Source organism: Aphelocoma coerulescens, chromosome 2, assembly GCF_041296385.1.
Source record: "Aphelocoma coerulescens isolate FSJ_1873_10779 chromosome 2, UR_Acoe_1.0, whole genome shotgun sequence".
Classification (NCBI taxonomy): Eukaryota; Metazoa; Chordata; class Aves; order Passeriformes; family Corvidae; genus Aphelocoma; species Aphelocoma coerulescens.
In genome coordinates, this window is record NC_091015.1 from 18,224,236 (window position 1) to 18,239,825 (window position 15,590).

The 15,590-nt window shown below is 35.3% G+C and overlaps 1 protein-coding gene across 11 annotated transcripts in view; it reads right to left on the reverse strand.

Moving 5' to 3' along the window:
• The window catches only part of ARMC3 (armadillo repeat containing 3), a 65,124-nt gene that overhangs the window by 38,098 nt on the left and 11,436 nt on the right, over window positions 1-15,590 (reverse strand). For 5 of the 11 annotated variants that reach the window (XM_069005757.1, XM_069005750.1, XM_069005747.1 and 2 more), the window contains 7 exons: window positions 14,927-14,975; window positions 6,373-6,490; window positions 4,279-4,404; window positions 3,135-3,203; window positions 2,633-2,808; window positions 1,109-1,303; window positions 296-479 (listed from right to left, as the gene is read on the reverse strand). In XM_069005757.1, the coding sequence (XP_068861858.1) occupies window positions 296-479; window positions 1,109-1,303; window positions 2,633-2,808; window positions 3,135-3,203; window positions 4,279-4,404; window positions 6,373-6,490; window positions 14,927-14,974 (916 nt within the window). In that variant the 5' untranslated portion in view covers window position 14,975. The remainder of the gene's footprint in view (window positions 1-295; window positions 480-1,108; window positions 1,304-2,632; window positions 2,809-3,134; window positions 3,204-4,278; window positions 4,405-6,372; window positions 6,491-14,926; window positions 14,976-15,590) is intronic. The other 6 variants (XM_069005752.1, XM_069005751.1, XM_069005755.1 and 3 more) reach the window with 4 other exon arrangements.

Here is a 15,590-nt window from a genome sequence, read left to right on the forward strand (position 1 = left end):
TTCAGAGCTCTATTTTCCTTTGAGGACAGCATTTTACAAGAATATATTACATTTAAAAATAAATTGAGGCAAAACCTTAACATTTCCATATACATATACATATACATATATATATATATTATCTCCTAGCATCCAATTGCTGCTCTGATTGGCAAGACTCATCACTGTAATTAATTCTTTCGAATGTTTACCTCAGCACAAGTACTACCCTCAACCAGAGAAGATGGCCTCATTCTGGATAAAAAATTACTTCATAAACAATTTCATGTCCATGGATTATTGAAAAGTCACATACCATCATAAGCTGCCTTGGTAATTGCCTTTGCTGCATTCTTCTGAATACCAGGAACGGTAGAGATTTCTAAAAATGAAAGTAGTTTTTTAATGCCTCCTGTCAGCTGAATCAGTTGCAGAGTATGCACATCTTCGAGGCAATTTCCCAACACAGCAAGAGTTTCGATATGTAGATCACTGAGTTCCTAATTAAAAAAAAAAACAAAAACAAACAACCTTGAAATCAGGATTAAAATATCTTTGGCATTTAAGTTTGTGGGATAATGGTTGTAACTTTCTTTTGGACAGTTTATTCATACTGCAAAGTACATACTTACAAATTCATATTTTCATGTAATTTATTTGATGATGCCTTAGGATGCAACACAAAGTATTAAAAATAGTGAAATCCCCCGAAGTTTCTCATTTACATCAAAGTGGGTTAGACAGGTACTCAGAATGGGCCTGTGATCTTAAAGCTTCAAAAACTTCACTAATTTCTCTACGCATTATATTTCCCATTGTGACACCTGAACTCAAGAAGTACTAAACTGAGTCTCATAATAACATAAACAATGGTAGAAAATTGTGTTGAAAGCCACTATATAAGGTAAATTCAACTAAAACATTGAATAATAAACACTTTGGGAAATGTCTTTGCTTCTTTTCTTAGTAAGGTAGATATTCTAGCTTATCCTGTTTCTATCATAGTTCACTCCAAGTAAGTAACTCTTTCTTCTTATGTTACCCTTCCATAAAATAAGTAATATTTCTCATTAGTCATACAAACATCAGCATCAAGAACAAAAAAACTTTTAAGGCAGGTAAACCGTACATTGTTTTCCAGTATATTCAGAAGGAAATCTAATCCCTTATTTTCTCCCAGTATTATCCTGGTTTCTCTGTCTTTGCTAATTACTTCTAAGGTTTGAAGGGCTAACAACTGAATGACCGGGTATTCAGATTCCAGTAGTCCCAGCAAGGGGGGAATTACATTCAGTTCACGAACTGCAGCACGGTTTTGAAAATCCTGCAGCAAAATATTCCAACAAAGAATGTTAGTGATAGAGAATATAACAATGCATCAATTCCTCACTTTACAGAAAGAACACCAAAAATCTGATTTCAGACATTAAAAATGAGTCAATACTCCAAAGCTTCGTTCGGCAGATTGCTTTCTTTTAAGCCAAGAACCAAACTGAATATAATCAAGCCCCACAAACCTTAAATTCTAGGGGTTTTTGCATGACTGAAGTACACACTACAAAATCTAGTCCTGTATAAAGAAGCCTATTCACTCTTGACTTTGCCATGTTTGTCTCAACATAAGAGTTTCTTTGAGAAAGTTTTGTAGATTTAGTTTTACCATTTTTATTTACCTCAGCGGGAGGAAAACAGTTTTTGAACTCTGCTGTGGTTGCCTGGTTATATCTTCTTTTGTTTTAGTAATTATAAAATGACAATTTAAAATTTCAACTTTAAACAGTGGATGTGCAGCTTAATAAAAAGACAGTAGTTGATTATATTAAAAAAGAAAATAAATAAATAAATTACAATTTGCTTTTAAATAGCTTATTGCACATGTGCAGCATGCAATTATCCTTATCAATATAAGCAAGCACCAGGTGCAGTTATCCAGATATCCCCTGCAACAAAGACAGCGAGATAGTAAAAAAGGAGAAAGAGTAAAATGTGATTCTGAATAGACATGCTCTGATGCCCCAAAAGAGATAGAGTTATAAACTGAATTCATTACTGAATTGATTCACTTAAGCCATGGGAGAGAACTGCCATACAAATGCACCATTCTTTTGCTAAGCAGCATATGGATGACATTAGTGCTGAGTGTGAAAGTAGCCAATAACAAATCTATTCCCCCCAGTATGGAAAGTAGCTGTTGACAGCCTTCACCTATCATTAAAAAGATGTTCAAAATTGTGCTATGGACTTGCCGGTCAAAACAAGACACAATGCAATTGGTAGTTCTTTAATTTACAGGATTATTCCAACCTTTTAGATAGACAGATTACAACTCTCATTACTAAGATTAGTATTTTTCAACTAAGAAGGCAAATTATTAGTTTTAAAAACCTGAAGCTCATCTTGATTTTACTTTTACTGCAGTACAGCACAGACAATTGCATTAAGTTCAACAGAATTACAGTAAAACCAGATATATTCATAACTAATTTAACATTCAAGGACTCAGGTGCAAGGACTCAATGTTTCAAATGCATTGATGAACTCTGGGGAGTAAAGGAAACAAATATTTTAAAATTATTAACCCACACAGAATGTCAGGGGTGCAAATGCTTATCTGCCTCTGTAGTTTAAGACAACAAACAAGAGCAAACTTTACCTGTACCAAAAGGTAGAGACATTCAACTGAATTCTTCTTAACATCAGGATCAGGGCTACCTAGGAGTCTGATAAGTGGCTCTAACCCACCTTGCTCAAATATTTTTACTTTAGTAGTATACTCAACAGCCATATGTGCTAGACAAAGAGTAGCAAACTCATGGACAACTACGTCTTCTGTGCGGGAAAAAAAGAAACATTTTGATCAAGTTTTATTCAGCACAGAGTATGTTCACTAATCTAGTGGTTTAAAACATTATTTGAAGTCAATAAATAATAGCTGTTAACCATACCCAATGTGTCCACAAACATCTTGCTCCATCTTTACAACACAGAACTCTACTAAGTGAGCTACAGAGCTATATAAAAGTATTTACCTATTTAACAGGTAGTAGGAAAAATTGTAAGTTACAGGGAAGATTTTATTAAATTGTCTCATAAAATGGCAATCATAAAGTATTTCTGACTGTACTTTTGCACAAGGAGAAAATACTGTAAGGTACCTTCTGGTGCTAGCTGTGATATAAGTGAATTTGTGACATCCAGTTCCCTCAGTAACTTCTTGACATCATCTACAATGAAGTAATACAAATATGAAGTCTTTTGTTTGGCAATGTTGGCTGAGTAAAGAAACAGAATCTGCTCCAAGCAAAACATACTTATGGTTACTCCCTGAGTGACAAAAAGATCTGACTGGGAAAGACACACAATTAAAGTTAGACCAAGATCATAATGGGCCCAGAAAAAACAGCAGAGACTTTCAAGTAGCAGATGACATTCTTTGACATTTGATACATATGAAGTTCCTCTATATTTCAATTTCATTGAAACTTTATTCAAAATACTTGCATCTAGCAGGTTCTGACTAAATATTGCATGATTTTAGTTGCCAAAGAAGTCATACCCCAAATGTCAAAATTATTTGTGGTTAAAATTATCAAATTAAAACTAATCCTTCTGTTATTTAGTTTTCAAGTCACCACTTTGCAATTTGATGCTAACACCAACCCACACAGCAAATAGAAAACATGAATTACACAGGTCTTACTAAAATCACAGCAAAGACTTTCAGATTGCATTTTTATTGTTGTCAATGGCAAACTAGCAAAACCTCAACCCATGGAGAGAAAAATCAAATAATATTCTTTGGGACAGACTTCATGTGATCCTACAGGGCTGTGTTGTTATTATCAATATATTTAACATGTTGAAATGCAAGAAAAAAAGGTATGAGCTTAATTTACTTTTAAATAAAAAACGAATTAAGCTGTGAATATAAATGGGAGATCTTTGTTCATTCAAATCCATGTTTGTGCAGCAGCATTGACTATATGCTAATGCCAAATTAAAAGTAACCCGAGAGGGCAAGGTCCACTGCAGAATGACAAGCAGGCAGCAGTTGACGAAAAGACTTGAGAGTGGTTGGGATATCCTCATGGAAGACATTCACCAAATTAAGACTTGCTTATGACATTGATCTATGACATTGATAGGTCTATGAAGTACTATAAAAATAACAGCCACTGAAACTCAACCTTACATCACTTACTCTTTATTCTGGGCCATTAATATAGGATTTTTTCACATGATCAACCTCTTGTTTTGATGACCACACACTGAAAAATAGTAAAAAATTGAGACTCTTACGATTAGAAGCCATGATGCCAAATACCATGACAGCATTTCTGCGTACAATTGGATCTTCGTGTGAGAGGAGTTTATACAGATGTTCCAGTGCTCCAAGATCAAGAAGTGTCAGTTTGTTTTCATCACCTGAAAAGGAACTGGGTTAAAAGCCCAAGAAAAATTCCAGCAACCTCACAGTTCTAATGTATCAAGGTAAAACTGCTACTAATCTTTTATTGGACAGTAGACTTAAAGAACAGAGGCCTGACAGGTCCTTTGGAGATCATCTAATTTATACCCCAAATACGTATGGGTCAAATAGTTTCACGGTTTAGTAGTATCTAAGATTAATTATATTTTTAAAGCAAAGGATGCTACTGTCTATTGAACACTCCACTCATTTGTTGGAGACTGCAGTGGAAGTAGAAAGGAAAGCTTTCTACTTAGCAAAGTATAGGTGAACACCACCAGGTGAACGCATTTTATTTCCTCTTTTCTTGCCTCCCAATTTTATCTTCCTCAAAATAACAGTTCATTAATTCTGTGGATCTTTACTATCCCTCAAGGGAAGCAACTACCAGGATTTGTATCATTAATTCCTACGTGAGATTTCTACTATCTGAGAATGAAGTGCTTTGTAGCTGAATTGGTGCTGGACACACAAAGAACAGAGGAGTTTAGTGTGATTACAGCCTTCTGTTCCTGCTCACGCAAAACACACACAAACCCCAAGAAACAAAATCCCAGTCCTACTCTTATTTTCAGTTCCCACAACAGCTTTATAATTCATTTTCTAGTGAACCATGCCTGCCCTTCAAGGCTACAAGTGAGCAATGTGAGAGGAAACTGGAGATCTATGCTCAATCTCAGGACAAGACATTATTAAAATGGAGGAAGTATTTTTTATTGAGGGATGGGACTTAATTTACTAGCAACAGTCCAAAAAAATAGGTTAACTGAAATCAACTCCTCCTGTGCTACCCTGCAAAGTTAGTCTAGTCTTCTGGAAGATCGCAGGAATATCTACATTAACAATTTAATGGATTATTCTTTCAGTATAAACATAAAAGACATAAACATCTATCCTCTTGCAGTGTGACATATTTTACTGTGGACAGGAGGGAAGGAGCCAGCAAGAGTTTATGGTTCATAGTTGTCTGCAACAGTCCACATTCTCTCTTCACATATTCAGAATTTGATCTCATGCCGTCAACCAAGCTTGCCATATTAAGCAGAACCTAAACATCTTTCAGAACCCAGCGACCCCTAGCCAACCATCAAAGACTTCAGCTTTTCTCTCACAATTTCAGCAGTGTTGGTAATTTACATCAGTATAATTATCAGCATATAAATACATAATTTTAGAATAAAACATAAATTAAATTGAAATTAAAATTTAACCAGATTCATCAGAGCAAGAACACTACCAGTGTATACCAATCTGAGTGACTAATATCAAATAACATGGAATAAGTAGGAGACAACTTAGGAAATTATGTGCTATATAAATTTGAGCCATTGTTATACAGCTGTTTGTCTCCTGAGTACCTTGAAAATTACATTTAGCTATAGATTATATAGGGACCTTTGGAAGATTTGGAATCTTGGAGACTTGTTAGACTCCCAACTCATATACAAATAAGTTTGATAAAGGAAGCTGAGCAATCTCCAATGAATCACCTGCACAGAAATACTGATGCAACAACTTTGTGTAAAAGTAACAGAAAAAAACTAAGAAGTCCTTTTCATTGAAAACTGAAGCTTCAAATAACTACACTGATACAGAAGTTTCCAACCGTAACATACAAAAGAGAATTCTTTCACAACTGCAGATCTGTTGCTCATAAACAGCATATCTATATTATATTTAAAACAAGCTCTATTAAACAGTGAATATAAAATTCTTCAACAAAATGACAAAAGTTTCCTTCATGCAAACGACAAGACTTCTTTATTACTGCAAGTACAGGTTGGATAGATATTTCAGAAACCCCCAAAACTTCAACAGACACCTTTGAGAAGAAAGAAAGATTTCAATGCTAGGAAACTAAAGAATTGTGAACTACTATCAAAATCTAAGCAGTGCAAAAGAAAGCTCATTGCAAACAGACTAACCTTTTGATGCAAATTTATATAGAGCATCACATGCTTTGGCCAAAACTTCATTTTCAGGAGAACTAAGCATTAGCACAGCTGTTGCTGGTGTTTTGCTTTCAATCAGTAAAGGATCAAACTACAAAAAAAAAAAAAAAAGGGGGAAAGAAAAGTTTGATTTATATTGAGTCTTCCTGTGCGCTGCAATAGACTCCCACATTTCACTAAAAATAAAATAAAATCTTGGTTGATATCTACACTGAATTAGAAATATTAATGAGGTGCTGTTTGCTTGGGAAAATCCAATTTTTTTAAGAACAATTAGAGACACTGTTGAAAAATAAGAAGGAAAACTTGACTTCTAAATAAATATTATAATGATTTCATTGCAAACAAAGATTTTGGGAAAACCTTGATGCTTCCCTGCAAATCTAGAAAGTTTTGAAGATAACACACAATGTAATTGTTACACATGTAAGAGCATTCTGAGGCTTCAGAAAGAGACATGAGAAGTTTCTTTGGAGCAGCTGTACACAGAGCCTGTGAACTCAGGTGGTGTACACAGAAGAGGATTTGGTTACTCTGTGGCAATATCACTTTTTGGTTGCTTAAAAAAATAAAAGAACACTTTCTGTGCCTTTGTCAACTCAGTTCACCAGCTCACCATGATCCTCTACTAGATGAAGTATTTCCAAGATATAATTCCTGCTCACCCAACTAGAAATGATACAAAGGTTTCATTTCCATTTCTGAGCTCTTCCATGCAGAAAGAAATCTTCCAACAAATCAGACAGTTTTCACCCTCTCAATAGACTCCTTAGGACTAATATCACTTGAGCAAGGGAATCTTTTAAAAAAGCCTTTTGTTTCTCAAGAAAACTCAAGGAATTCTGAAAATTCTACTCATTAAAAAGTTTTAAGCTTCCTTGGCTTTAAAGGAATTAATTAGTATGAAAAAACTGTCTTCTATCCTCACACTTCAGGCCTCTACAGTATCTGTGTTACATAAGAAATGACTAGATACTGGAGTCATGCAGTTTCTCAAAAACAATGCATTAATCTTTAAAATATACCAGATTATAAGACAGCAATACAAATTAATTAAAATATTATCACAATAAATATACATATATATTTACAAATGTCAATTATTTCTTTTACGTCATTAAAAAAACTTCTAATACCTACATCAAAGGCACATTTTGCTGAACAATCAAGGTATGAAGATACATAGAAATCAGTTGTCAAGCAAGGAAATGATGGAGAACAAATCTTAAAAAACATTATGAGTGTGTTAGAAATAAATGAACACAGAATAGGGTTTTTTCTTCTCCCTTCTCTGACTTGCTCAAAAATAAGGCAAAATATGATACCAGTACCAAGACTTCTAAATTCATATTTTTGATAGGTTTTTAAATCTAAGTAATTTCAACACCTTCCATGAGACAGATTACACAATTTAGCAGGCAGCAAGCTCAACATACAAGCTGCATTAAGAGGTGGCCTGCCAAATGTGCTTAACTGGCCTACCTAGCTTCTATCAAGTCTGAAAATCCGAAGACACTGTCCAATTTCATGCTTGCTGTGACAAGCTGGAGGCATGGGCCAAGGCATGGAACAAAGCCCCTTTCTAAAAAAAATATAATCAGCTTACTGTACCATAAGTCATTTTGCCTAATAATGACTCCGCAATGGGAATTAAATCAAATATACTACAGTGGTGCAAGTTACAAATTAATCTTAACGATGGGCCTAAAATGATGGAATTATTTATCGGAATTTTCTTTTGGATAATAAGGAGGCAAAAAAATTCAGCTTGTCACAGCTCATCCTACCCATGGGAGAATTCAGAGGCAACTGAAAGTCCCTTTATTCTCCTTCATACTTCTCTACTTCTGCTCATTTGGGTCTTTGCATGGGACAGAACACCATCTTCCAGGTAAGTGCTATTATTTAAACACAACCATATCTCCTGAGTCTGGTCAAATACTTGGTGATGGGATAAAACTCCAAGTTTTAGAAAAGGCTGTTAGCTCTTCAGAGAAAAATAAACATCAATACTGATCTCAGATGAAGTTCAATAGGAAATGAAAGATTAAATAAGAGTTTTAAATCTCAGTTATTTATACATTAATCTAATACCAAAGTCACAATTGCACTGCCCCATTTTCACTGTTTCCCATGCTTACAATTAATTGTATAAATCACAACTCAATGAAAATTCCTAGGATTTAATGACAGGTTGGCACATGAGCACAGTGAAATTAGTCTAATCTCTACCCATTTGATTAGACATTAGATTTGCTATTACTCTCTGAAATATTCAATAGGCACTTTCCTATTAAAAGCACTTTTGTGCTGAAAACACGGTAAAAATAGCCACTGAAATCAATGTATGTTTAAGAAGTCAAGAGGCCCTAGCAGCTGAGTGATTGAGGAAGAATTTCTTTACTGTGTGGTGACTGTGCATGGGGACAGGTTGCCCAGAGAGGTTGTGGAGTCTCTCTCGTTGGAAATATCCAAGAACCATCTGGATGCACTCCTGTGCAATGTGCTCTAGGATGATCCTGCTTGAGCAGGAAGGCTGGACCACATGACCACTGTGGTCCCTTCCAACCTTAACCATTCTGTGATTCTGAGATTTGCAGGGAAGGAAGTAACATTGTTCCTCAGAACTATCATAGAACTGGTTATGACTTCTCCTTATCATAATGCCAGTACATGTACTGTTCCACCTTTTTTTTTTTTAACCCAAGCCTTGCATCTAAATCTTCACACATCATTGCAGACTCTTCCTGTAATGGCACATACAGGACATAATGTGCTAGAATAACATACCTGAAGTTACAAACAACCAAATTAAACACAGAATTTAACTAATTTATAAGCAACAACATTTCCAACATTCAGTTTGTATTAAGAAAAAAGCAAGTTAAATTAAAAAGCAAGCTATAAACTCAAATGCTTCTATGTGTCTTTGATCTTGACTTTTGTATGCATTTGACTTCAAAGCCATTAGAAAACTGAAGAGTATGTGGGGCTTAGTTTTGGTTTGGTTTTGGTTTTTTGGGGTTTTTTTGTTTATTTGGGTTTCTTTGGGGTTTTTTGTTGGTTTTTGTTGTTGTTGTTTTGTGGGGGGTTTTGTTTGGGTTTTTTTTTGCTTCCATCAACTTAATTTAGTTGAAATTGAATGTAATACAAAATATGTTTCCAATCAGACCAAAGACCCACCTAGCCCAGCATCCTGTCTCTGACAAAGGCCGGGTAACAGGTGTGGGCAAGCAGACTATTAAATTTTACTTATGTTCCCTCTCAGATACCAGCATTCTGCAACCTAGAGAACTGGAGAGTCTAGTGATTCTTATCTCTGAGTTCAAAAAGTCCAATAAAAATTTGGTATGTAATTTTTGAAGCCATCTGTATTTTAACACCCTTAATATTCTGAGACACTAGTATCAGAACTAAAGGGTCATAAAATAACTGTGCCTCTTCTATGTTTTAAAAGTACCACCTGACAATTTTATTTATCCTCCACAGTTCATCCACTATAAGAAAAAGTGAAATAAATTGCACCCATTTGCCTTCCCTGTATATTCATAATTTTGTAAGTTTCTATGATACTCCTCTTCACAGTGATTCCTTCTGGGAATGAAGAAAACTGTTCCCTTTGATCTTTCCTAAAACAGAAGCCACTCTGTCTGTTCTTGTTTCTTTCTTAGCTCATTCTTAGTTCATTCTGTTGTCTTTCTATAGTTCAGCTGTATCTCTTTGAGATGGAAACACCAGAACTGTTAATGGCATTCATGTGCATGTATAATGCATTTGCTAGTAACATAATGTTTTCTCTTTTATTCCTCGAATTTGAAATTTTGCACTTACTCACTTTTTCCTACTTAGGAAGTAGATGCCATTTTCATGAAAATATCCACATTAATTCTGATACACTGGATGACACAGTTGCAGAATAAACCCCATGACTGACAACTTCTCTCCAGTAAGAAATCTGAACAATAACTTGTTTTCTCACCTTTGCTTCCTATTTTATAACCAGACATTATTGCTAGGAGAGGAAATTCTTTTTACCTGTTCATGTTTATGTGAGTGAAAAGTCTGGTCTGAAAACTTTTGAAAAAGCTAAGTAACTGTATCAATCAGAACACCATTATCCACTTGCTCACTGACTCCTCCAAAGAACTCAAATAGATTTTGTAGCTCACACTTTCCTCTACACAAGCACTATGATTCTTCCCCATTGCTGTCATATTTATCCGTGGGTTTGGTTTTGGTTTTGTTTTTTTTCCAAAACTACTTTTACCAGTTAGCACAGCACAGAAGATAAACCTCCTGTAATTATTGCTGTATTTCCTTTTGAAAATGAAATTTTCTACCTTCCATTCTTCTAGTGTCACATTCTCAGATCTTAGCAATTTTTTCATTTAGCACAAGATCTGGGGAAACACTATTTATTCCTACTTCAGCAATTTTATCGCATTTATTTTAGTAATTACAACATTGCTTTGTTTTTTGATACAAAAATAAGTAATTTTCTTTTTCTTTCATGACTGCAATCACCTAATAGTGTCCCTCTAAGAAGCTTCTTGCATCTAGTCAATTTGAAAAAGCTTTACTGCTGTTTTTTGTATCTTTGCTAGTTCTCTTCCAAAATATTTTGCTGCAAGGTGACATTGATGACATAGTGCTTTTACTTCACTTTCGGGAGTGAAAGCATTTTTTTGTTTTCCAATTTGAATGAAAATCCCACCTTTTGAAGGTTGTATTTATCTGCTATTATTCTACTGTTTCATCATGCTGGGTTGTTTTTTTTTCATCCCTTAAATTTGATTTAAGGTCAGTTTTAACCCTGCACCTCTCATAGAATCTTTAGAAGAACTACTGGTATCTTTGATATTCTTAACCCCTTTTCCTTTACCTAGAAAAACAGAGTTAGTAGATACCTGGACATGCTAATTATTTCAGTTCTGTGATTGTCTGATCTCCTGTACTAACAATAAAACCGAAGATATTCCACTGAATCACAAATAGTTGATATTAGAAGGCACCTCCAAAGACAATCTGGTCCAACTGCCCTGTTCAGAGCAGGGGGAGCTAGAGCTCAGGCCTAGTGCACAGTCTGATTTTGAGTACCTCCAACGATGGAAACCCCACAAGCTCTCTTGCCAAGCTATGCTCCATCATTGTTACGGTAAAAGAGGATTTTTTTGTAATGATTAAATAAAAACCTCCTGCATTTCTATTTGTGCCTACTGCCTCTCATCTTTTCACTGGGCACCGAGAAGAGCCTGGCCTGATTTCTTTACTTCTTCCTATGAGCCATTTTTACCCTGACAAGACCCCTCCACGCCTTTTCTCAGGACTGAGCAGTCCCAACTGTCAGTCTCTCCTCCCACGACAAATGCTCCAAGATTTTGTTCCAGTAAGGCCTTGTTCCTCTTGTAGCAGACAACTCAGAACACCAGGACACAGCCCTCCAGGTGTGGTCTCACTAACGAACACAGAGCGAAAGACGAGTTCTCTCTCTCAAGTTGCAGGCAACACTGCCTAATGCCCAGGGTTTTGTTAGCTTTCTTTGTCCCAAGTTCATATTGCTGGTGCATGTCCACCAGAATCACCAGCTTCTTTCCTGTAAAGCTGCTTTCCAACTGGTCATCACCCAGTCTGTACCGGATATTCTTCCCCCAGATGCAGGACTTTGCCATTTCCCTTTATTGAACTTAATTAAATTCCCAATTTCCTATTTCTCTAGTTTGTTGAGGTTCCCCTGAATGGCTGCACAACCATCTGGTCTGTCAATCACTCCTCTCAATTTCATGTCTTCTCCAAACTTGCTGGGCGTGCACTCTGTCCCATCATTCAGGTCACTAATGAAGAGGTTAAAGAGTATCTGCCCCAGGATGAACCCCTGAAGCACAACACTAGTGCCTGACCTCTGACAGGATCTCATACTGCTGATCACAACCCTCTGAGCCTGTCGGTTCAGCTACTTTTCAGTTCATTTACACTGTCTATTTTGTCTGTACTTCCCCAGTTTACCTATGAGGATATTACAAGAGACAGTATTTAAAGCCTCACTAAAGTCAAGTTAAATTAATATTTAGGCATTAATCAAAATAAGGTGTTTATGTGGAGACAACTTCAGGAGCTGACTGTGCCAATTCACACATTCCACCTTTTAACATCAGTCCTGTGAATGAAGCCATTTTCAAAAATACTCAGGTATCTATAGCTTTCTTTAAGTGATAACACACTTCAGTATTTTGTCTAGGGATAATCTTAGGCTCCCCTTTCAATGTCCATGACCTAGCTGATGATCAAATAATTGTATTGTCTAGACCAAACCTAATGTAGATATCATGTGAAAAGTTCCTATCAATCTGTCAAAGCTAGCATATTTAATCTGCCTGAATTACTGTTTTAGGTCATTCAGATAGAGATAGAGGCTTAAAGCAATGTTTTTCCTGTTGGAGATCAATTCTCAGAACAGAGAACAGTAAAAGACAAATTATGAAAGGCAGTGAAAACAGAGTCCTCAGGAATACTTTCTGAAACATACAAGCAGTGGCTAAGCTAAGAGATGTGTTTCCCACCTGTTCCTAGAAATCTATAAAAAATTAGTGGTCATCTGCAGAACCATATATTCTCAGAGTATTCCACATGCACAAAGGCCCTCTTTTATAAGCTCGTCTACATTATCTCAAGGCTTCTTTTCTTGGACTTGACATTTTCATAAACAGATTATCAATCACAAGATAATAGCTAATACATCTTTTATTTTGTCTGCATCTCATTTCCTGCCATCTGAAATACCCAGGCAAAATTTAAAGTTTTCAGATTTGATTTTACACAATAATTATTAACAAAATTCTCATCATGGTAAGATTTTCTTCATTAATAGTTACAATGATCAATTTTCATGTTTAATATGCAACATTCAGGATTTCTTTCTCCTGCTAGGACTGTCAGAATAGATATGCTAGCCTGAAGTACAATAAGGGTAAAAACTAAGCCAAAAGCTGTAGATGCCATCTGGAATTCACTCTTTCCAATTCATTCGTTTTTGATAGTTTTACTGACTTTTTCTGTGTATTCACAGGTTATTGTAGAACCTAGTAGGCTGTACCACACTTTTCTCTAGCAAATCTAATGGTATCTTTTGGATATAGAAATTGTGGCACTGCATCTACTGATTTTCTAGCTATTTACTGAAAAAGTCAACTTTTATTACTTCAGTTCATATGTATGACTTAAATGTGTCGTCATGCCTTTCAAACCTTTTCTTAGACCGCAAAGATACTTAGTTCTAATTCTTCAGGCCTGTTTTAATTAGACTTATCCACATGCAGCTTCTTTGTGACTCCTGGGTTTCAACGTGATTTTATACAGATCTAAGTTATGTTGAGGTTTTATGCAATTTTCTTTCATAAGGATTTATTACTGATTGAAGGTTATGAATTACATTGGTAATATTCACCCTTACCACAGAACAGCTGGGTAAACCTGATGTCAACTGCTATGTCTCAGTGACATCATGGCTATTGGATATTACTTAGTCAAAACTATGCTTATTTAATATTGAAATTGTAATGTAGTTTTTGCTGACTAACTTTTCTGTGATCTTTGAAAAAGCTCTTGCAGTACTACAACTCTTTAGACATAAATCCATTGGTTTTTTTAAAACAGTGTACTGAACTTTGCATTTAGTGGGACTCATTGAGGGAGTGGGACTCCCTCTGTGGGACTCATTGAGGTCCCCATTTTCATTAATTTGGTTCTTATCTGACACAGAATTTATACTGAACTCTTTTCAATGTTTCTGTATTTCCTCTACTTCTTTCTGAATAAAACAATTAAACTTCAAAAAATAGTTATATTTTGAACAATTACCTTTTTGGGGGTCTCTTCATACCTTGTTAATTTATAGAAACTCTTGAAAAGTATACTAGTGTCAGACCCTTAGCCTCTACCTTTTGAAAAAAAAGTCACACTACCACCATTATTATATATTTGGCTTCAACTCTTCTACTTTTCACTGTACTTCCAATGACAACAGAAAAACCTAAACTGCCTCTTAAAACTGTATATCTTTGCAGAAGAGCCAGAACATGGAGTAGTATTCAAAATATTTGTCAAATTTAGTATCCAGTAAAAAACTCTACAGATCCATTTAGGCTTTTAACTCTTTCATCCTTAAAGAAAGAGAATGTCTTCACAGTTGAAAAGACAGGCAGATTTCAGGTTGCTCTTCTCCTTTCTCCTTTGATTTTCACAAAGAGAAAGCTAACACTGTTTTTCAAATAAAAAGAAGCCTGGATTGTTTCATACATAACTGTATTCAATGCCTGCCAAAGACAACAATCTCTACAAAGAACTACACATGCCCAGTCACTCTGGTTTGTATATGCTGTCCAAGAAAAGCAGAAACAGAGTCATCTTTAAAAGCCATTTTTAGAATAATTAGGGTACACTAGGAAAATAAGGAACTATGTTAAGGATAGTAGAGCTGGGTCTATAATTGTGTAATGTTTATTTTATAGTGCATAGCAGTTTATAAACTTACCACATCCTTGGGTGGAGACTCTGCTTCCTTCTTTACTTTTTTACCCATTCTAAAAACAAACAAACAAAAAAAATAAAAGCAGACAAACAAACTCCCTTCTGTGTTTTAGGAACCAGCTTACCAGTGATTTAGGAAAGCTTGTAAGACAGACTTCCTTATTCATTTGACCCACCTTATCAGTCTGAAGATTTCTTTGACATACTAATTTCTATATAGAAAGTAGTCCCTCTTTCTAACATTAGTACACATGTAGTAAAATACATCTGCCAACAACATACATAGCTAAAAAGGTCTGAGACATCACAGGCTCAGGCTCTAATGTAGTACAAATACATAGAACATCCTTTTCTGTAAATTAGCTTTATATGCATCTATAAATCATATATGAACTTGAAAGTCCTTTTAGGGTATTTCCCCATGTCTGTCTATGCGTTCTATGTCAGCAAACATTCCATTCAACTGCAGAATGTACAAATAAGTTCTACCTTGAAAACATGGTTCAAATACAATTCTAATTATTTTTTCATATTTCACAGGAGACAAAAATCAGGTCCACAGATATTAAGAAACAGTTCTGCACAGTATAAATTTCACTGACTTTAAAAAGTTACATTTATTTACACAAAGTTCAGCTTGTCTTTCTTTTTTTTTTTTTTTTCTGTAT